Source organism: Sceloporus occidentalis, unplaced genomic scaffold, assembly GCF_023333645.1.
Source record: "Sceloporus occidentalis isolate IW3139 unplaced genomic scaffold, rSceOcc1.0.p SCAF_1, whole genome shotgun sequence".
Classification (NCBI taxonomy): Eukaryota; Metazoa; Chordata; class Lepidosauria; order Squamata; family Phrynosomatidae; genus Sceloporus; species Sceloporus occidentalis.
In genome coordinates, this window is record NW_028316981.1 from 21,780,187 (window position 1) to 21,803,511 (window position 23,325).

The following is a 23,325-nucleotide window of genomic DNA, read 5'->3' on the forward strand; positions in this document are numbered from 1 at the left end:
TTGATCAGTTTCTAGAACATCATACCATTTTATCAACCAGTCCTTTACATTATTTATGGTCTTCATTTTCCATTTCTGAGCAAAATCTATATTTTGTCCCAAATCATGCGCCCATTTCACCATCTGGGTTTTGACTTGTTCATCCACTAATTCAATTTTTAATAACATTTTATAAAAAATCTGATTTAACAAATTTTTCCAATTCCATATCTGCTTCGCCAATTGCTAGTCTTGACATCCATTATAAACCTTTCCCTAATCTGTCTATTAAGTAAACCAGGCACAGCCAAGGCCTTCTGATATCAATGGCTCTTGTGGCTTTATTTGTATGTCTTTTGCCCTTTTGATCCATCAGATCTTCATGCGTTCCCCATTTTTCTTGGCTTAGCTGAACCCGGTTACAAAAAGGTTCCTTTATGGAGGCCCATTTCGGGAGGACTGGACAACATTTAGCTTTAATACTCAAGCAATACTCTTAATAGTCAGTGCCTGATATAATGATCATTAAATGGCTTCTTAGAGTTTAATTTATTATAAAATAGATATCCATGCCACCCAAAAAGAAGTTCTGGTCCCTTCCTTCCTTCCTTCCTTCCTTCCTTCCTTCCTTCCTTCCTCCTTCCTTTCCTCCTTCTTTTCTCCCTTCCTTCCCTCTTTCCTTCCTTCTCTCCTTCCTTTCCGTCCTTCCTTTCTACCTCCTTCCTTCCTTCCTTCCTTCCTTCCTTCCTTCCTTCCTTTTTCTTTTATTCATTCCCTCTCTCTCTCCTTCCTTCCTTCCTTCCTTTTCTTCCTTCTTTCCTTCCCTACATCCCTTCCTTCCTCCCTCCTTCCTTTCCTCCTTCTTTACTCCCTTCCTTCCCTCTTTCCTTCTTTCTCTCCTTCCTTTCCGTCCTTCCTTTCAACCTGCTTCCTTCCCTACATCCCCTTCCTTCCTTCCTTCCTTCCTTCCTTCCTTCCTTCCCCTCCTTCCTCCCTTCTTCTCCTTTCCCTCCTTCCTCTCTTCTTCTCCTTTCCCTCGTTCCTTTCCCTCCTCCCTTCCCTCTTTCCCCTTCCCCCCTTCCTTCTCTCCTTTCCCTCCTTCCTTTCCCTCCTTCCCCTTCCCCTCCTCCCTTCCCTTCTTCCCCTCCTCCTTTCCCTTTTCCCCCTTCTTCACTTCCCCTCTCCCTCCCTCCCTTCCCATGAAAGAGGAGGGCTCCCAGTAGGGTTGCCATAATTGAGGACCTCCAAACTGGGACAAATGTAGGACAAGGTTTGAAAATGTAGGACTTAAAAAAAAATTCCTGGCTAGGAAATTTAAAAAAAGGTCCTACATTTTTAAAACTTGTCCTCCTCCTCCCGGCTTGGGAGGAAGCCTAGGCCTGCTCCCAGGCCAGGAAGGGGCGTGGGGCGGCTTGGAATCGCGGCGATCACCGCGGTGCCAAGCAGCCTCGTCCTCCTCCCGGTCTGGGAGGAAGCCTAGGCCTGCTCCCAGGCCAGGAAGGGGCGCGGGGTGGCTTGGAATCACGGCGATCGCCATGGTGCCAAGCAGCCTCATCCTCCTCCCGGCTTGGGAGGAAGCCTCGGTCGGCTCCCAGGCCGGGAAGGAGGCGGGGCCGCCCCTCATCATGGCGATTGCCGCGAGGGGAAGTGTCCTCCTCCTCCTCCTGGTCTGGGAGGAAGCCTCGGCCGGCTCCCAGGCCGGGAAAGAGGCGGAGGCCGCCCCTCATCGCGGCGATTGCCGCGAGGGGAAGTGTCCTCCTCCTCCTCCTGGTCTGGGAGGAAGCCTCGGCCGGCTCCCAGGCCGGGAAAGAGGCGGGGGCCGCCCCTCATTGCGGCGATTGCCGCGGTGGGAAGCGGCCTCCTCCTCCTCCCTGGCCTCGCGGAGGCCTTGGAGGACCCCGCGGTTGGAGCTCCGACCGCAGAGCCGCCTCCAAGGCCTCGCTGGGGCCCGGGAGGGAGCGTCTCCGCGGCTGGAGCTCCAACCGCGGAGAGCCTTCCCAGGCCTCAGCAAGGCCTTGGAGCCGCCGCGGGGGCTGAGGTGGCTGAGGTGGGCGGGGCTGTCCCGGTTTGGGCACCAAACCGGACCAGGACCGGGATGGCACCGCCCAAACCGGGATTGTCCCGCCCCCCGGCGGGATATGGCAACCCTAGCTCCCAGTAATCCAGGACTAGACTCCTGGAGCCAGAGGCAGAGGATGAGGATGGGTCTCTGATGCTGCCTGAGACTGGCATGGCCCTGCTGCTGTTGCCACCCTCCTCTCTGCCCAGGAGGCAGCTCCAGACTCAGGGGGAAATCTCCTTTTCCCCTTCCTTCCTTCCTTCCTTCCTTCCTTCCTTCCTTCTGCAGCAGAGAATGGGAGGATGATGAAGAACCAGCTCCCTGTTGATGAGTCCAGCAGCAGCAGGCCAAGGAGGCAAAACCAGCAGCAGAGAGTCCAAAAAGGCTGGCGAAAGGCAGTCCTACTATTGTTATTGTATAATAAAAATGGTTGTGTTAAATAGTAATTTCTGTGTTCATGCACTTTGCTGTGTTTTTCCTTCAAACCTTCTGACTTCCCAATTTCTCACCTGCTTTTAATAATGTACCAGTTTCTCTTTCTTTTTTGCCCTTTGTCCTCAGCTTCTTTCCATTGCAAATTATCCCAATTATCCCAGTTAATCCTTTCCCTTCCTGCTTTCTGGAATTATCTGTATTCCTGCACGGCCGAAGAGGGTTGGTCTATATGACCCTTGGTTATAACTTCCAGTTCTAGGATCCTCCTATGTATTCCTGCACAGCTGAAGAGGGTTGGTCTATATGACCCTTAGTAGTAACTTCCAGCTCTAGGATCCTTTGTATTCCTGCACGGCCGAAGAGGGTAGGCCTATTTGACCCTTAGTAGTAACTTCCAGCTCTCGGATCTTATGTATTCCTGTATGGCCGAAGACGGTCGGCCTATATGGCCCTGAGTAGTAACTTCCACCTCTAGGATCCTATGTACTCCTGCACGGCCGAAGAGGGTTGGTCTATATGACCCTTAGTAGTAACTTCCAGATAGTGGGTAAAAATTAGGTGCATGTAACAAAGGATCTGAAGCAGTGATTCCTGAACTTTGGTCTTCCAGACGTTTCGGACTTAAGCTCCCAGAATTCCTGACTGCTGGCCAAGATGGCTGGGGGTTCTGGGAGCTGAAGTCCAAAACACCTGAAGGACCAAAGATCATTGGCTGAATCCACACAAGGGCTATAATCCCAGCTTCAGCGCACAGTATCCTGCCCCAATAAGCAGACAAACCATGAATTTCCAGGTGCTAATATATATGAACGGAGAGTCATGGAATAGAAGGAGAAGATTTATTTAGTAGGTTCAGACAATAAATAACAGTGAAATTCACCAGGCTAGAATATCCAGGTTGTGATAAAAAACACAGTGCAATAATAATCCAGTTTGAGCCCGCTTTAACTGCCATGGATCAATGATAGGGAATTCTGGGATTTGCAGTTTTGTGAGATATTTAGCCTTCTCTGTTAGAAAGCTCTAATGCCACAATAAACTACAATTCCCAGGATTCCCTAGCACTGAGCCAGGGCAGTTAAAGCGGTCTGAAACTGGATTAATTTTGCAATGTGTTTTGGACCTATGGGACATAAATTACAAGCAGACATAATTTACAAGCAGATAATTTATAAGTGGATAAATTTCAAGCAGAAGCAGATACGGCCATCCCCTGGGATAACTTCTGAAGGTTGTTTTGGCCAAATTGTCTTCAGTCGTTCACAATTTCAACATTATGTCAACTATGAAGTCGAAGGCTTTCATGGCTGGCATCCATAGTTTTTTGTGGGTTTTTTGGGCTATGTGGCCATGTTCTAGAAGAGTTTCTTCCTGACGTTTCGCCAGCATCTGTGGCTGGCATCTTCAGAGAATGCTTGCCTGGAAAGGAGCTGGGTATAAATATACTGTGTGACTTGGAAAGGCAGGAGGGATTTGCATGTGGATTGTTCTGTTGCTAATGGCAGGCCTCAGGGTGGGAGGGTCTGCAAAAGAGGATTAGTTTCTGCTTGATTAGTGCTCATTGTCTGACCATTCTTATAATGACATATTACATCTATGCATCTATAAATATATATTAAAATATATTATAAAATATATTACATCTATACATCTATAAACAGGGCTATAGAAACTTTGAGGACATGGAAGAACACTATGTATTTTGGATTGCTATTGAGGTTACTAATATTTCTACTGACTTGTGAGTATGTCTCCTTATTTCTTTCTCCAAGGTAGTTCATTGTTGATAAACTATTATCACAGATGTAATATGTCATTATAGGAATGGTTGACACGACATTGAAATTATCTGCTTCTGCTTGGAGTGTATCTGTGAAGATGATGATGTGATTGCTGATCATGTTTTCCAATGGGTGCATCCTTTAGCATAAAAGTTTACTTTTATGTTCAGTGATCCTTGTCCTTAGAGATTTACTAGTCCTAACCACATAAAGGAGGTTATATGGACACACACACACACACACACACACACACTATCTCAATTTAAAAAGTGTTGTAATTTAAACCTTTCTCCAGAGAAGGATTGTGGTGGTGGTGGTGTGTCTTCAAGTCATTTCTGCCTTATGGTGTCCCTAAGGTGACACTATCATAGGGTTTACTTAGCAGGATTTGTTTGGGGGGGTTGTTATTGCCTCCCCCTGAAACTGAGAGTGTGTGTCTTTCCCAAGGTTGCCCAGTGGGTTTCCATGGCTGAGCTGGAATTTGAACCCTGGTCTCAAGAGACTTAGTCCAGCCCTCAAACCATTATGCTACACTGGGTTTAAGGGAACTAGAATTCAACAAGATTTCTACTCTAGAGACCTTATCACATGGGGGAAATTGGGCAAAATCGGAGGTTTAAACAGCAATTATCCAGTGCAAAACATGATATCGCAATTAAGATATTCACACACAATGCTATTAAACAGGCAATAAACAGCAACAATTCATTTTTGGGATTTCCCTGAAAATGATTTGTTCCTGTTTATTGCCTGTTTAATAGCAAGGTCATGTGAAAATCGCATTTTGGGCTGGAAAATCAATGTTTACACCCCCGATTTTGCCTGATTTCACCCATGTGATAAGGTCCTAAGACTCTAGGGACCTTATCATGTGGGGAAAATTCGGCAAAATTGAGGATTTAAATAGCGATTATCCCAAACAAAACATGATATCACAATTAAGATTTTCATACAACATTGCTATGAAACAGGTAATTGCTGTTTAAGCCCCTGATTTCCCTCCGATTTTCGCCATGTGATAAGGTAGTAGGCTCCTGACCATGGATGAAGTGATGAAATCTCATTTATTCAATACAAGGAGTAAAACCTGGATCCTCTCTTATTAAGATTTTTCTACATAATTGGAATCTTGTGGTAGGAGATAGCCTTTTTGAAATAATGACTTTGCTCTACTGTTGGAATATGTACATACGTGGCTATCTTGTGTTAATATACCTCAGACATATATATTTTTATGAAATTAATTTGCGTTGACAGTAATTCATTCCCCTCTCCAAAGGAATCAGACTTCTGGATTGTGTGTGTTTGTATGGTAGTACCAAAAACTAACACAATAATTCTATACCCTCAGCAAGATACAATACCCCTGAATTCCTCTGTGGGAAATAATAATAATAATAATAATAATAATAATAATAATAATTGTATCCTGCTTCTCCAAACTATTGAAGTGGCTTACACTAAAAGTATCCATAAAATACAATAACAACATGGGATTTCATTATATCCCAAACCCTCATTATATCCCAACCCCCCAACCCTCCCATCCACACTAAAATAGAATTAAAATACAATTAAATTAAGTCAAGTCATGGAAGCAAAACTGCTAAAAAAAAAAACCTCACAGACCCCTGTAATTTGGGGATGTATTACTGTCTTCCAGAATCTATAAAATCTTCATAATTCCTGCTCCATTCAAAATATTTGTGGCTCCTGAGCTGTACATGGAAATGTTCTCTTTTCTTCCATTGTTTCTTTCTTTCTTCTGCAGAGATAAAAGAAGAGGAATCTACTTTCCCAGGCAAGGAGGAAGATGGAGTGTCCAGTCTGCAGCAACAGGAATCTCCATGAATGATCACTTGGAAAGCCTGGTTACCTCATGCTATTCTCTTGATAAGAACAGTCACAGAGGTCTTTCTAAATATCCTGTTGACCAATTTCCACCAAGCAAGAACCACCTTACTTTGTTCTCTCTCCAGTTACACACTACTTTCCCCCACCCCAGATTTAGGTCTTATGAGAAGGGGCAAGGTTTCCAGCCTCTCTTCCATGCACTTCTCTCAGAAATCAAAATGTGTATCCCAGCTTGCTCACATCTTGACTGCAATTTGGTTGATTTAAACCATGGCTTAAACCTTGGTTAAATCATATGACTTTTTAAAAAAGACCACTCTCGTTTTTTAAAAAAATGGTTATTCATCAGTTAGCTCTCCACATTTTCTGATGCTTTATCCACAGATTCAACCATCCAAGTCTTCAAAAATATTCATATATATATACATATACATATACATATATATATATATATATATATATACACACACATATATATTCCAAAAGGCAAACCTTGATTTTACCGTTGTATATAAGGGACATCGTTTTACTACCCCATTGTATATCATGGGACTTGAGCATCCATGGATTTTAGTATCCACAGGTGGGTCCTGGAACCAAACCCCAGTGGATAACAAGGACCGACTGTATAGTTTTTAAAAGTCTGGCTATTATTATAAGTTTCAATCCCCTTACTGGAACCACAATGACTGTATGAATTTAAACATTTTCACTTTATAAATTTATTGGCAGTTGTTAATTGTTAGACAACTATCCAGTGCCAGTTCCTTCTTTCTAATCACTTTATTTTATAGTGCATGAAATGTAATTCAAAAACAAGTTCTTCAGTTAACATAAGTTCAACCAAAACAAGTCCTAGAGTACTTTGTATGTTTTTATATATAGCCTGGTCTTTTATTGAAAGATGTAAATCATATCCAAGCCTAATAACTCAGGATTGTTAATGTTAGCATTAAAACATGGTTGACCAAGATTTCTAATACAGTATTAATATAATAAGCAAGATTGATGTTTTTCATTGAAACATTAATGTAAACAATTTGATTTAAACACCCCCCAACCTGTTTCAACCAAAAAAACAAAACAAAACAAAAACAAAACCCAAAACAACTTTTAATAAACCTGTTTTTTCCAACTCTGCTTGATTGTGTACAGCTTTTCTTTTTTAAAAACAAATAGTTTCTCTCACTAAAGACCACCCCCTTCCCAATTTTCCAATTTCTTTTTCTTTGCCCACACTAACTGAAATGCAATTTTAAAAAATGAGCTATTCATTCATGAACTTATCACATGGACTTTAGAAATATCTCAAGCCTCCCGGGCTGCAGCCAGTCTGCAGGATGGAGAGGAGGATTATTGCATCCTAAACCACCACCTAATAGCTGTCCACCATCAGCCCGGGTTCAAGCTGCGCTCCGTCAGCACTTTTTGGAAGCTGGAAAGCTTCTGACTTTGAAAAAGTGCTGGTGGAGCACAGCTGGAACCCAGCTTGGACCCTGGCTGATGGCGGGTGGTGATTAGGCAGCGATTTAGCATGTGATAATCTCCACCTCCATCCTGTGTCCCGGCTGCAACCTGGGAGGCTTCAGATGGTTTTAAAGTCCAAGTGATAAAGGGGCTGTACAAACAGCCCAAAAGGAGTGGTTCTGTGCTGCCCCTGGATGCGCGGAGCTGGGGATGCAGCAACTGGACACCATGCCCCCAACCTGCCAAGAAAAGAAGCCTTGAAAAGGAGCTGCTTTTGCCAGTACTATAGGAGCACCATAAGGGTCATGTCATGCCCTCATGACACTCCCCATGCGCAGTGCCATTTGGGCACTGCGCATGGCAGACGCCATCATCACATGCCCTTGTAAATGACGGCATGCCAAAATGGCACCTGTGGCACACGGTAGGGCTCGGGAGCTTGTGGACTCTCTGCTCTACTGAGCCCTACTTTTGACCCAGGCTGGCGCAAATCTCCAGTCCAGTCTATACCGGGCCAAACTCTTCAGTTTCATTGAATTCTGTAATGTATTTGTAAGGAACAGTTCTCTTGTTATCATTCTAAAGCTATATAAAAATCTATCTCATTTCTCAAAAATGATCTGAGGTGAGATCTTTCTGTACTGGGGGACACAGCACAATACTTACCATGCAACAATGTTGCTTTGTGAAATAAGCCAGAGGGGAACGTCCAGACATGCAAGAGTATTATCTTCCCAATAGAGAGAACAGCCAGCTTCAGTGCACACGTGCATGAACACACGCACACACACACACAAACATGCACACACTACCTTGCTGAGGTCAAGGGAGCCAATGTGAAGTTGAAGGCTTTCACAGCCTGCATCTACAGTTTTTTGTGGGTTTTTCGGGCTCTGAGGCCATGTTCTAGAAGAGTTTATTCCTGATGTTTTGCCAGCAGCTGTGGCTGGCATCAAGGACATAGCCAAGGGGGGGTTTCTTGGGGTCCGGATCCCCCCCTTCCGTTAGATAAAAGGAATGGTGTGTGCTACTGCGTTGCGGCACCCAAGCCCCATTATAATGGTGGCACTTAGTCTGGACCCCCCCTTCCCAAAATCCTGGCTACGTCCCTGCTGGCATCTTCAGAGAACGCTGGCATGGAAGAGAGTGGGGTACATATACTGTTGGTTGAGAGGATGTGATTTACACGTTAAACTGTGTATTGTTCTGTTGTTGAATTGCAAGGTCTTACCAGCCTTGAAAAACACTACAATCAAGACCCAGCATATGCAAATGAAAACTACCCAAAATAAGGGGGGATTCCCGGCAGACAATGGATCATTCGTTAAAAGGACATCCTGTCCTTATCTATATTTCGGTATGGCTTCTTTTTCCTTTCCAGTGTCTAGCTCATCAATTCCAGGTGGTTGTTGGCTTTCTTTCCTTTTACATGGCCTGATATTAACTGTTTCAACAGTTTTTTTCTTGCACTGTCTCAAATGGTCAGAAATGTGAAGGTGAAAATTGCTAGTTGAAATTAAAATAAGTAATAGACTAAGAGAGAAAAAGGAGAATTTGAATGGATACTTGAAAATAAATAAAATTTAAAGTTTGTGAATTTACATTAAAGCCTTGGGGAAAAAATAAAGGAGCAGAATTGTACCATCAGGAGTTATAGCACTCATAACATCTTTGAAGGGTCAGAAGATGTGACAAGAGAGTCAGAATGACAGGAGGAACCAAGAGCCACATTGTGAGCTTGAGTTCCCAGCCAGTGTGTTTCACCACAGTCAGACAGGTGGCATCTAACTAGGAGGACATTCACTTCATCTTCACTGACATCCATTCCCTGTTGATGGAGGGATATCTTCCATTTGGGAAGAAAGTCACCCTTCCTTCTGAGGGAATAATTCAATGCACGACTGGAGATACAGAAATGCTAAAGTTCCAGACAGAACATTTTTATAAACGGGGCATAAATAAGTCAGAAAGTTGTGTGTGTGTGTGTGTGGGGGGGGTATGCCCATGTGTGTGGTGAGGATTTTCTGCACCCTCTCAAGTATGCAGTTTTGTATTCTCCCAGTTAATACTACAGCATAAGCCAGTTCAACCTACTATTTTTAAATACTTTGACCAGTCCATCAAGTGACACAGGCAGGACCTGTCTGTCCAACAGTTGTATCCAGGCAATCCTTTGGGAAACAAAGGAGGCATCTAGTGGCAACAGAAGGCAATCCCAGTTTCAGGGAAACATCTTGGTTGGGGTTTCCTTCTCTCTCTTCCCTCTTCTGATCTTTTTATGCTTTCAAGGCATGGCTTTGGCTTGCTGCTTCTTTTCTTTCTCTTCCTCATGCCTTCCTTTCCTTTTGCTTTCCCTCCACTCCTTCTCTGCATTCCTTGTTGCTATATTTTTTCTCCATCTTCTTCCCTTCCCTTTCTCTTCATAATAGACCCAAACAATTCTTAGGAGGTCATGCTTCCATCATTCCAGTTCCCTCATCTGGTATAGCGAGAGATGGGCAACTGTGAAAAGAGTGAGGGGACCTTCTCCTCCCTGCAATCTCTTGCATGAGCCACACTATTGCTCCCAGCAGGACCACTGGCTTGGGTTTGGGCCTCAGAATGGCCAATTTTTTGTTTTGGGTGGTTGTTGGAGACAGTTGAACCCAAACTGTCATGAGCAAAAGCATTTTTCAATAAACTGGGGGGGGGGGGGGGGCTGCAGGCCCACAAAAAAGGAATTTGGCAGTAAACATGTGGCTCACAGGCTCTACCTTTCCCTCCTGATGTATACCTCTGAAACAGAATCAAGCACAAAATGTGCTGTAGGTTCTGTAGAAAATGGTGTAGCGGAGTGTTGGATCAGGACTGGGGGAGACTAGGGTCCACTCAGCCATGGAAACTTACAAGATGACCTTGGCTGGGTCATACTTTCTCAGCCTCCGGGGGACGCAATGGCAACTCACCTCTACACAAATCTTGCCAAGAAAAGCCTTCACTTTAGGGTCACCATAATTCTGAAATGACATTGCAAGGAAGTGTTCCCAATGCCATTCTCTTTATATAATGGCGTTTCATGTAATGGGTTTCATGGACAACTGTCACCTACCTATTATCAGACAACCTTTTGCACACTTTATTCAAGGAATGGGCATGCCATGGGCAGTTGGAAGTACACTGACATTTGCTGGCATTAAAGCCTTCCCTGTATTTTGCAGCCTCCTCCCACAGCATGGACACAGTCCGAGTGGTCATTGCTCTTTCCAACTGTACATATAGAGAGCTGCTCTCTCCCTGGTGACTACTTGTAACTACTCCAGGGAAACACATTGGTCAGCTCTGCCTTGATTGTACTGGACTGTGAGGGTGGCAAAACCCTATCAAGGAGGTGAGTCCATACAATCCAGAAATTTTACTTCAGTGATCGTTGGAAAATTGATAGAAGTTTTGGGATTGAGTAGTAATGTTAGGATAGAAACTCCAGGTTTTCCTGGCTACCCAGTGCCCACCTATTCTTCCTGGATCTCTGCTATGGTCCTGCTTAGACTTCCAGAGAAATCTCTTCTAAAAATGAAGCCCCTTTCATACCACATAGTTATAGCTTTTCAGCCTACTTTAATCATCATGGCTCTTTGGTATAAAATTCTGGGATTTGTAGTTTAATAAGGTATGGAGAGTGTCCTGCTAGAAAGCTCTAGTGCCTCACCAAACTACAAATCCCCAGGTTCAGTAAGATGTACCATTGGCAGTTGAAGTGGTATCAAACAGCTGCAATTATGCAGTGTGAAAGTGGCCATGTGGTTCAGCCTGCTGTGAAAATAGCATTTCCAGCCCTAAGAACAGATTGGTGCAGAGTGATAAATTACTTAAGTCCAGAACCTGGAAGTTACCTGTAGTTAGTTACCAATAATTACTTCTGGGGATTTTTTTTAAAGAAGAGGAATAACAAGGGTAAAGAAATTGTATTTCAAAAGTAACAGAAGGGGAAAATTTCTTTACTGGTACAATGAAGGATGATTTCTTGTTGTTTACAAAAGCTACTTTCAAAAGTTACTTTTAGTGGCATTTTGGCAGACATTTTCCTGTCATTATCATATCAGTTCTGAGTAGGGTTGCCATAGTGCCGGACCTCCAAACCGGGAAAAATGTAGGACACACAAAAATGTGTCCTACATTTGAAAATTTTGTCCTACATTTCCCCTCGCGATCGCGGCGGGGAGCGGAAGCCAAGCGGCGAGGGAAAGCCTCCACTTAAGGAGGCTTTCCCTCCCTGCCTGGGCCCCGGGCCTCGCCACGATCGGAGGCCAGGATCGGGGCCTCGCCTCCTTCTTGGCCCCCGCAGGGACCAGGAAGGAGGCGAGCAGGCCGCCGGCCATCGCCAGGGCTTCGCTTCCTTCCTGGCCCCTGCAGGGACCAAGGAAGCAGGCGAGGAGGCTGCAGGGAGGTGGGGAGGTTGGCGCGGCTGCGCCCAGGAGGCGCCGCCTCCCTGCAGACTCCTCAGCCCCAGGCCTCGCTGCCCTACTTTTCCTCCGCGCGGCCATGCGCGGTGGAGGAGGAGGAAGGCAGCGAGGCCCTGAGGGTTGCCTAGCAACCCCGCTGCAACCGGGCTTTTCCCGGTTTTTGGCTGCACCCATGCCGTGACCGGGCAGGTGCCGCCAAAACCGGGAAAAACCCGGTTGCAGCCGGGTTATGGCAACCCTAGTTCTGAGTGCTTCCAAAAACAGGGGAACACACTCCATTGGAGTGCAGTGGAGTTTCCTGCTCTGGGGGTCTTTAAACAGAGGCTGCATGGGCATCGGTCAAGAGTGCTTTGATGGTGTCTTCCTGCATGGGAGAATTGGGTTGGACTGGATAGCCCTTAGAACCTCGTCCAACTCTATGATTCTATGATTCTAAATGATTCACTCCCCCACTTTAAAAAGGTATTAGTAGTTTTTAAAATAAATATACACATACGTACACTTCGACATAAATATAAACAAATTAAAAAATATAAACCCTAATGGCATATACTACACAACCTATATTCCTCCCCAAATTAAAAATGACTCTTTTCTGTAACCACCACTTAACCATATAGTCTGGTTTCTCCTCCTCTCATTGTTTTACCTTTATTTACTCTTCACTGATTATCTATTGTATATCAACCTTTCTTTCCTACATCACATGAATTTAACTTTGCTTCCTTGCTATCAAATCCCATAATAGTTACTTCTCCTTTTAACCAGGAAAGGGTCAACATGGCTGCAAAAACAGCCTTTTGGGTGCAGGGGATTCGTAGGATAGCACATCTCTCACCTTTGATTTCTGGAAACTGCAAGAGATGGGGGGGGGGTTCTGTTTCAAGCTGTATTTGTCTCCAGAGAACAGGCATTCTATTGGAACAAGCTAAATCAACATCTCTCCAAAACCTTTTAATTCTGAACGAACCCTTGAAATCATTTTCAGGTCTCAAGGAACCCCCGTATGCAGAGGGAACTTGCAGCAGCTCTGAGACTAATTAAAAGATAGTAGTTACTAGCTAGTAGTATGAGTTTTCATAGACTTGAGTTCTTCCTGAGATGCATTTGGTGGATGCACCAAATGTATCTGAGGAAGTAGGCTTAAGTCTACAAAAGTGCATGCTACCAACCTCTATCATTCAGTTCTATCAAATGCATCTGAGGAAGTAGGCTCAAATCTATGAAAGCTCGTGCTACCAATTTCTAACTTTCAGTTCTGTCCAATGCATCTGAGAAAGTAGGCTCAAGTCTATGAAAACTCATGCTACCAGCTTTGTCTCAGTTAGTCTCAAAGGTGCTGCAAGATCCCTTTGCATACTGATTTTCCAGACTAACATGGGTATGTCTTTAAAAGGAACTACTGTGTAAAATGTATAGGTCTTATGAAACCACTATATAAAAAGTGAAGATCTCAGGGAAACTCTGCATAAAAAATTAGAGGCCTAATTATATCGATAGGTCAAAAATGTTTATAATTTTAAAAAATTGTGGTTTCTTGAGGAAGCCTAGGGTTTCAGGGAACCCTGACTAAGAAGTTGCATCTAGGACTCTGGAGAACAGGGTTCAAATCCTAGCTTGGCCATGGAAGCTACTTAGGTGACCTTGGGCAAATCACACTCTCTTAGTCTCAGAAGAAGGGGAAAACCACCTCTGAACAAATCTTGCCAAGAAAACTTTGTGATAGGTTTGCCTTAGGGTTGTCATAAGGTCAAAATGACTTCAAGGCACACAACAATACGATAACAACAAGCTCTTTCTCACTTTAACGTTGTTGTAAGCTCCCTTGGGCCCCATCTCAGGAGAAAGGTGGGTATAAATAATTTGAAGCAACAAAAGCAATAGATTACAATGCATTGTTGTAAACTTATTTGGGATTTCCTTCCTGCAGTGACTGCAATGTTTAGTGCTCACTGTTCTGTTTCGTGCTTCCTCATCATCCTAATTTCATGGACCACCAATTCTGCCTCTGAAGATGATCCTGTGGTGGCTACCACCACTGGCCCTATCAAGGGTAAACTTCTCTCAGTTGGCTCTGGCTCTGTGATGGCCTTCCTCGGAATCCCATATGCTGAGCCTCCCGTGGGGAAGTTGCGTCTTCAGAAACCCCGGGCACATCAGCCATGGAGTCAAGTCTTGGAAGCCTATGACTATGGCAATGCCTGTCCCCAGTATATTCTGACTAGTCCACCTGATGCAGACAAGTGGGCTGTCAATAGGCCTCTGTCTGAAGATTGTCTCTTTCTTAACATTTGGGCACCCCATCCACAGCCCTCTACACCAGCTCCTGTCCTTGTCTGGATACATGGAGGGGGCTATTTCACTGGCACAGGTTCCCTGGACTTCTATAATGGGGCTTCCTTAGCTGCAACTGAGAATGTCATTGTGGTCTCCATGAATTACCGCCTGGGAGCTCTGGGCTTCCTTTACTTACCACCAGCTGTCCCAGGAAACATGGGCATGTGGGATCAACAGCTGGCCCTGACCTGGGTGAAGGAGAATGCAGCTGCCTTTGGTGGAGATCCAAATCGAGTGACCATTTTGGGACACAGTTCTGGAGGAGCCTCTGCTGGATTCCATCTCCTTTCACCAAAAAGCGAGTCCCTTTTTGCTTATGCTGCACTTCAGAGTGGAGTTCCTGATGCCATGTGGGCTTGGTCAAGTCCTGAGCAGGCCAAGCAGAGATCACTTGAATTTAGCCAGCAGCTGGGCTGCAAGGAAGGCAATGAAAGTGAAATTATGACATGCTTATGGGGAAAAAATGCAACAAAATTTCCTCTAGATGAAAGTTCCAATCTTGAGAAAATGAACTTTCTTATGGACCTTCCATTTTTACCCACAACAGATGGGGATTTTTTACCTGATGACCCACAAAAGCTTCTGGAGATGGGGCGTATTCAGCTTAAACCAACTCTTGTCGGTTTCAGTTCTGATGAAGCATCAGTTTTTGCAGTGTTGCTTTTTCCTGGGAGCAATCACAGTATCGTGTCATGGGAACAACTTCTACAAGTGATACGACGTGAATTACAAAATGTGACTGATGATGTTGCCCAGGCTATTGCACTGAAATACACTGAAGACGCCAACAATTCAGTACCATACCGCTTGGCAGTGTCACACATTTTGGCCGATTATTATTTTGTATGCCCAGCAGCTCAGTTTGCTGCAAAGATGAGAGAAGCTGGGAGTCCTGTGTATACATACTCCTTCACGCATCATACTTCTGGCTCTGTCTGGCCTGAGTGGGCTGGGGCACCCCATGGTGCTGAGGTACCTTACATATTTGGAACCCTTGACGCAGTACTGGCTGTTAACCAAACATATACCAAAGCAGAGGTGGCACTGAGTCGTCGGGTGATGCGGTACTGGGCAGAATTCGCCAGAAGTGGGTAAGACAAAAATTAGTTGTCTCTCATTGTTTATGGAAAGGAAGAGCAATCCATCAATAGACATAGAAAAAATACAGACCTATTCCTGGATTGCAATTCATGTCTACAGTAAGCAGCATAGGATTCTCAGTATCTTGTGAAAGGCCTCGCTGATCAATTGGCTGGCTGCTTCCTGGAATTCTATTTTTCTGTTACTTTGTGGAAAGATCTTGTGGTTTCAAAAAGTGTCCCTCTCTTTTTAGAGGACAACTCCCCCTCAGAGCTTATCATGCCCATAGACTGGCATATTTAGGATGGTTGAAAGGCCTTTATGAAAAATAAAAGAGCAAGAAACTAATAATTTTCCTTTTGCTGAGTTCAAAGATACAGCCATGTTCATTTCAGCATAGAAAAATATAAAGAAATCTTGTAGCCCTTTTAGAAGAAATTGAGAAAAAGAAATTTCTAGCATAAACTTTTGTGGATGCTAGTCCACTATATCAGATGGAGCATTTGAGCTGACTGTAGTCCATAAAAGCTTATGCTACAAATGTCTTTTTCTCAGTTAGTCTCAGAGGCACTACACGATTCCTTTAAATCATTTCCCTTTTTTGCAGTTTTTATCCAATCATATTGCATACCAAATTATTCATATATTGTTACTTCTTCCACAGGAATCCAATAGGGCCAGAGGCCAGTGAAGAAGTGTGGCCACTCTATAATGCTACACAGAAGAATTTCATCCGTTTAAATATTGAACCTGCTGAGGTTTTACAGCTCTCGCCTGCCCGACACTGTGATCTTCTAAAAAGACTATCTGGAAATCCAAGTGAGTTCAGCTTTTTATTTTGCACGGTGTATCTGAGTGCAATGGAATACATGTTTGGTTTCTTAATTGCTTGTTAATTCCTGTCAAGTCAATGCTGACTTGTGATGACCCTATGAATGAGAGACCACCATTTTTCTTCTTCTTCTCATCTCTCTCAAGAGCTCCTAGCATTATGTTAATCCTTGGTACCTTCTCCTGACCAAACCTCATTCTTACAATGATGAACCACAGTCAGAGCCCAAATTGGTCTTTTAGATTATGAACACTCCTTGACTTACAACAATATACTGGTTCTTCATCTCCATACTTTTCTGAAGAGACAGCTAGGAAACCTGTCTACAAACAGTCCAGCACAGCATGTTATTTGTGGGTTTCTCTCCCCGTACTAACTTCCCATTTCTAGGAGAATAATATGACCTATTCTCTACTGACTCAAATATTTAAGGGTACATCAGATCTATTAGCTGATGAAAATATTCAACAAGCTGCAGCTGTTTGCTGTTACGTACCAGACTATTAAAAAAACTAAGGAGAAGTAGCCACTTTGTAAGACAAAATAATAAAAACATAATAATTTATTTATTTATTTATTTAGGTATTTATATCCCACCCTTCAGCCCTAATTAATCCTAATATAGTGGCAGGACATTAATATGACATTGTGTCTGACACCTCAAGCCAATGACCATGCCCAATTACAGCTAGAACAAATGTATTAGACAAATGTGGCACAGATATGTTGGTTAAAACCAAAGATGAGCACTTTGTGACAATAGGAATAATATTAATAAAAATATTTTTATCCCGCTCCTCTGCACAAGGCAACTGGGGTGGCTTACAACATTAAACATAGGAACCTTTATTCAGATCCATGATGAAGTGGACTGGACACCACAAAAGGTTATACAGTAATAGAAATTTATTTTTGTTAGAATCAAAGGGGCTAGAGGATTCCTCTATATCTTTATTCAGGTATAAAATAGTTTTCATATGCCAAATGTTGGAAGGTATGTAATAGTTTCTTGTTATTTTGAAGAGTTCCTTTTAAAGGGCATTTGAGAGATATTTTGACAGCCAGTTTTATTAATGCAGCTTGAAACCACTTTAACTGTCATGGCTCCATCATATAGAATCCTGGGATTTGCATTTTGTTATGACACCCAATCTCTCTGAGAGAGAAGGCTAAAACCAGAATTCCATAGCACTGACAATAAAAGGAGTGTCAAACTGTATTAATTCTGCAGTGTAGATGCAGCCACAATCTGTTATTCTATAGTTGTAAAATTTGAACCTGGACAATAAAAGGTCTGCTTTAATCATAGATTCATAGTCTGTGGCCCTTAAATGGTAGTGGACTTCTATGCTATGAGCTTTCTCCTCCCATCCATGGCCAGGCTGGGAGGGTTCATGGGAACTAGAGTCCAAGAACAACTGAAAGACCTTAAGTTCCCCACCACAAATGAACTGATCAAATTTGATTTATTTAAGACAAACAGCAATATCTGGCCTCTTTTATTAAGATTTTTCTACATAATTCAACTGTTCTGGTAGGAGAGTATTTTGGAAATAATGACAAGTTTAGTGCTGAATGAGGTAAATGCATGGTTATATGGCCTTAGATTACTTCAGACATAACCATACTATGAAATTATTTTACATTAACAGTAGTTCATTCCTTCTTCCCAAGGAATGTGTGTGTATGTGTCTGTATAATATCAAAAAGCACTAACACACTATCCCTACGCCCTCAGCAAAATACAACACCCCAGAATTTCTTGGGAAAAGGATGATAAGCCATGGCAGCTAAACTGCTAAAAAACTGGTAGATCCTTGAAGCTTGGAGATGTATTACTGTCTTCCTGAATCTGCGAAAACCTCTTAATCCCTGATCCATTCAAATTTATCTGTGGCTCCTTAGTCGTACATGGAAATGTTATCTCTCATTGTTTTTCCCCCCTTCTTCTTCTGCAGAAGCATAAGAAGAGGAATCTCCTTTCCCAGGCAAAAAGGAAGATGGAGAGTCCAGTCCTCAGTTGCAAGAATCTCCATGAAAGATCCATTGGAAAGCCTGGATAACTGATACGATTCTCTTGATAGGAACAGTCACAGAATTTTTTCTAAGTGTCCTGTTGACTAACTTCCACCAAGCAAGAACCACCTTACTCTGGAGTCTCTAAGTACACACCACTTCTCACTAACTCAGTTTTAAGGACCAGGGCTTACAGAAGAAGTTTCCTGCCTCTCTCTCATGCACTTCTCTTCTTAGAAATTGAATAATGCCTTTCAGGTTTTTCTTATCTACCTTTCATACAATTTTAAAAAAAGTTGCTGTCACCAAAAAGCAACCTCACCTGATTTTCAGATTTCTTTTTTTTTCTTTCCAGATTAAACGAGATACAATAAAATGACCTACCTGTTCATTCAGTTTCATTGAATTCTGCATTGACTTGGTCAGGGGCAGTTCTGTTGTTATCTGTACTGCATTCAAAGCAGTGGGTCTATATCCATGAAAGCTCATGCAAAAATAAAAACCATTAGTCTTAAAAGTGCTGCTATGTTTTCCTTTTTTGCCTGCCTGCCTGCCTTCCTTCCTTTTAAAAAACTTTTCCTGTTATTTATTGCTCACCCGAATATGCAGGCCCAGTCAGATGGTTCCCATTTTCAAGGCAGGCATGAAAAGAAACCTCTCATGAGGTGGTCAGAAACTTATGGTGAATACTACTAGTCAAATTTAAAATAAGTGGTAGAAGATGGTAAGAGACGAAAAGGGGAAATTGAATGGGTATTTGAAAATACAGTACATCAGCGCCATATGCGGGCACACCATACGTAGCTTCAAGCTTATGCTGAAGCTGTGTGACAATTGGGGAAATGGCACATGTTCCCATGGTGCATGCACCATGCCACACCGTGAACCCATGCCCCATTGTTTCCAATGAGGCACGAGCATAGGCGGAATTCACCTTATGCTTGGATAAGGGAAAGACCCACTGTAAATGAAAGTTAAAGGTTTGCTAACTGACACTGCAGACTTGGAAAGAAAATCCATGGAGCAGAACTACATCATCAGGAGTTGTAGCACTCACAGCATCTTAGAGGCCATGACAAGTGAATCAGAGTGATACAAAACCCAAAAGTCACATTGTGAGCTTGGGTTCCAACCCAGTATGTTCTGCCAGTCAGACAGATGGCACCTAACTAGGAAGGCCTTCATTTCATCTTTACCCACATCCATTCACTGTTGATGGAGGGATATCTTGCCTTTGGGGAGAAAGTTATCCTTCCTTTTCAGGGAATAATTTCATTCATAGCTGGAGACATGGAAATGTTTAAGCTCCAGACAGCATGTTTTTTTTAAAAGGAGCATAAATAAATCAGGTCAGGCATTTTCAGTTTGTGTATGTGTGTGCATGTGTTTGTAGGCATGCCCACATGTGTGGTCAGGATTTACTCTCCCACTGCTCAATACCCACAATTTTGTATTATCCCAATTAATATTATAGCAGAAGCCAATTCAGTCTAATATTTTTAAAAAACTTTGACCAGTCCATAAAGTAGCAAAGGCAGAACCTGTCGGACCAACAGGTGTATCCAGGCAATGCTATGGTGAATAAGCAAGAGCATCCCATGGCAGCAGATGGCAACCTCTCTTCTGATTTGTCTCTGCTTTCAGGAGGGGATTTGCACCTTTCCTTGTCATGCTTGCTGCCCTTTTCTTTCTCTTCCTGCTGCCTTCCTTTATCTTTTGTCTGCCTTCCACTCCTTCTCTGCCTTCATCCTCTTGCTGCTATTTTTTCTCCTTCTGTTTCCCTTCTCTCTCCATCTTTGTCTCCTTCTGAACCAATTCTTCTACACAACCATTAAAGACCTAGGAGCCCTCCAGTTTTCACTCTAATGTAGAAGGTAAAGGTAAAGATTTCTCTTTTGATATGATTGTTTAGTTGTGTCCAACCCAACGATAGGCTCTCAGACTTGTTGCTGTTCCATTACTGTCTTCTTGCGATAGGTCCCTTCTGATGCAGTTCCACTTCTCAAGCAATCACATTGTGTGAATGGGTGAGATTCTGTTCCTCTTCCAAATTTCCTCCCTTGCAGCAATTGCAGCCACCAACAGTTTTACCCTGGGCCTAGCACCACAATGATCTCCATCAGTATGACCCCGGCTACCAGCATAGCAATGGTGATCATTGTGGAACAGGTGCCTGCCTAGCCCAGGCACAATGCTAGGGCAGCCCTGGAGAAACTGGGTCAATATCACTAAACCTCACAGGAACTTTGTAGAAAAGGGAGGAACAGACAAATAACTGCAGAGATGGAGACAGAAGGATCCATAGTTATCTGCTGCAGTATACATGCAGTGTCTGTCTTCTCAACAGAAAACATCACCAGCGACACCTGCAGCAAGTAGAAACTGGAAGCTCTCTACAAAGAGAAGGTTGGTGCACTATGGCTATGTGTTGGGTCCTTTCAGTGCTTCAGAGTGCATGAGGGCTTCTTGGATAGAACACAGGGAGAATTGATCCTAACTAAGCAATCACTTCATGAGGACAGCAACAGTGAAGACACTCGGACAGGAAAATGCTAACAAGGGATATCAAATGCCAAGAACGGAGTCAAGGTAACCATCAACCACAAGAAGAAAACAAAGGTTCTTGTAGTTGCTCAACACCTGTGTGCTGGCCTGACATGATGAATCAGGAAATGTGATGTCTTCCTGGTGCATGCATCCTGGATGTCACTGACAACTTGCCAAAACTCAGCAAAAACACAGATCAGTACCCGTTTCTACTTATTCTTGTGGGACCCTCACTGGGCAATTGTCTCTTTTTAAAGCCAGCTGCAAAAGGAGCAAAAGTTGATTCAGATGGTGGTATCATCCAATTCCAGTGACAGTGGGACTGGGCCAGCTTTCAGCCCTGATCTGGGAATGGCTCCCACCCACATAAGGCACATGTTGTTGGTGTGGGACAAGAAGATTGTTGCTTACAGAGATAGGGGTGTTTGAAGTTATAGGAAGGCATATTTTTACTGAACATTAGAAGGAACTTCTTGGCAATAAAAAACTTTCAGCAATGGAAATACATAGAGAGGTGGTGGGGGTCTCCTTCTCTGCCACAGACTGAATATGACTCCATCCTAGACTGGTGGAGTACTTCCTGCTACAGTGTTATGATGAACATTGCTGAACTACAGTTCCCAAAGTACCCTGAAAAGTGAGATTGATGATTAAATTTGCGTACCCAGAGGAGTGGGTTAGTGCTCCCTAATAGAAAATTCAAAGTTTCTGATATTAAAAATGCACTCACAAACACAGTGGGATAATTAAAGATAATAATAATAAACAATAATAAAATTTATTTTTACCTTGCCTCTCCTATAAGATGCCTTAGAGAGAGCAGCAGTGACAGGAATAGGTAGTTTTCCGTGATCCAAATTCTCCTAATCTCTTATCCACCTATTCTAATCTCTCTGAGATATAAACTGATCCTTTTAGGGATCTTTCCACTTCTTCTCTCCTGCCCCTCTTTTACCTCATTTCCACCAAAAATGAAACTAGCTTAGTTCAGTCTTAGCTTGTCAATCTCCATCAGTTGACCACACTAAAAATCCCACCATTCTATAAATTGGTCCCTTTTGCAGATGTCCCAATATACATCTTCCCAATTCAGTAACTGGTTTTTTTAGCACCTCTGCTAGATAGTTAAGTACATGCAAAGATACATAGCATAACAGTTTGAATAGGATTCTGATGGGAAGATAAAACATTAAAAAGTACATAATCACATCAACAGACTCCCGATCATGCATGGTTTCAAGTTGGCAACTTCTTGCACTACCAGTCAAAAGACAGGCTAATAGGCTCTGTCCTAGTGTTGACACTGAATTGAAAAACATGACAAGCTATCATGATGGCCATGAGCATGTTTGATGTTTTTTACCAAAAGATTTGCCAGAGAATCAATGGAAGTTATCTAAATGGTAAGCATTTCACATTCTGAAAATGTTGGGATATGGATAGCATTGGTTAGCCAGAGGGACATAGGAAACCTCCCTATAGAGAATCTGGCCATTGATTCATCTAGCCCAGAATGATAAACTCTGGGTGGAAGTGACCCCCTAGAGTTTCAGTTTTTCCCAGTAAAGATTGGAAAAACATGATATATCCTGGTGTTTTCTCACCTAAGCACTAACCAGGCCCAACCTTATTATCTTCTCATAGCAGAGAAGACTGGATAGGTTCATTCTAGAATGGTGATATTAATAGTGGCTATCAATTTGACATGTTTGTCCTGAAGTTCCAAAGATATCTGGCTGGTTGGAATCTGATGGATCTTGGAATGATTCAGGTGGTGAACAACAAAGAAGGTAAATCACAGCATGAACCAGTTTGGCATAGTGGTTAGAGTGTTCAACTAGGGCCTGGGAGAGAGTTAACATACTCACTCAGCCATGAAATTCACTGGATGGCTGTGGGACAGCCTTTCTTTCTCATTCTCTCAGTATGCCTCAGGGTTGTTTTGAGGATTAAATGTGATGGAGGAAAGCCAAATGTACTACTTTGATTTCACTCAAGGAAACGGGGGATATAAATGTATCTAATTTCAAATAATCCATCCATCAGTCAATCAATCAGGGGAAATGTCCTCATCAGAATTTACAGAATTTACTCATCTGATTTACAGATGAGTGGGATGTACCAGTACTTCATAAAACCAGAGAGAGATAGATGGGATTTGGAACTGCCATTATTACTTAAGCCCTGCATTTCTCTGTCTTGTGCTCCTGGCTGCTACTAGCTGTAGTTGTAGTAAGAGAAAAGAGAATGTACTCTTTTTTATTATTCAGTACTTGCCAAGTTATATAAAAGTAACTTTCGTTATTTATTTCTTTTACCATTTGCAAGCCAAATTATACAAAGAAAAGTTTTTTAAACCCCCCCCCCCCCAACTATTCTTATCTTGCCAAGATCTAGTGTCCTCCCACATTGTGGGCAAATCCCGTATGGTTGTTGACTTTTATATAACTGTCTTCTCCCTGCGTGCTATTTACAAGAGATTATACATTAATGATGTTA

At 42.9% G+C, this 23,325-nt stretch overlaps 1 protein-coding gene across 1 annotated transcript in view; it reads left to right on the forward strand.

Annotated features, from left to right (window-relative positions):
- The window catches only part of LOC149321117 (acetylcholinesterase-like), a 30,987-nt gene extending 12,307 nt beyond the window's left edge, over positions 1 to 18,680 (forward strand). The window contains exon 3 of the mRNA XM_089515859.1: positions 18,222 to 18,680. Coding sequence (XP_089371985.1) covers positions 18,222 to 18,229 — 8 coding nt within the window. The 3' untranslated portion in view covers positions 18,230 to 18,680. The remainder of the gene's footprint in view (positions 1 to 18,221) is intronic.
- The last annotated feature ends 4,645 nt before the right edge of the window (positions 18,681 to 23,325 follow it).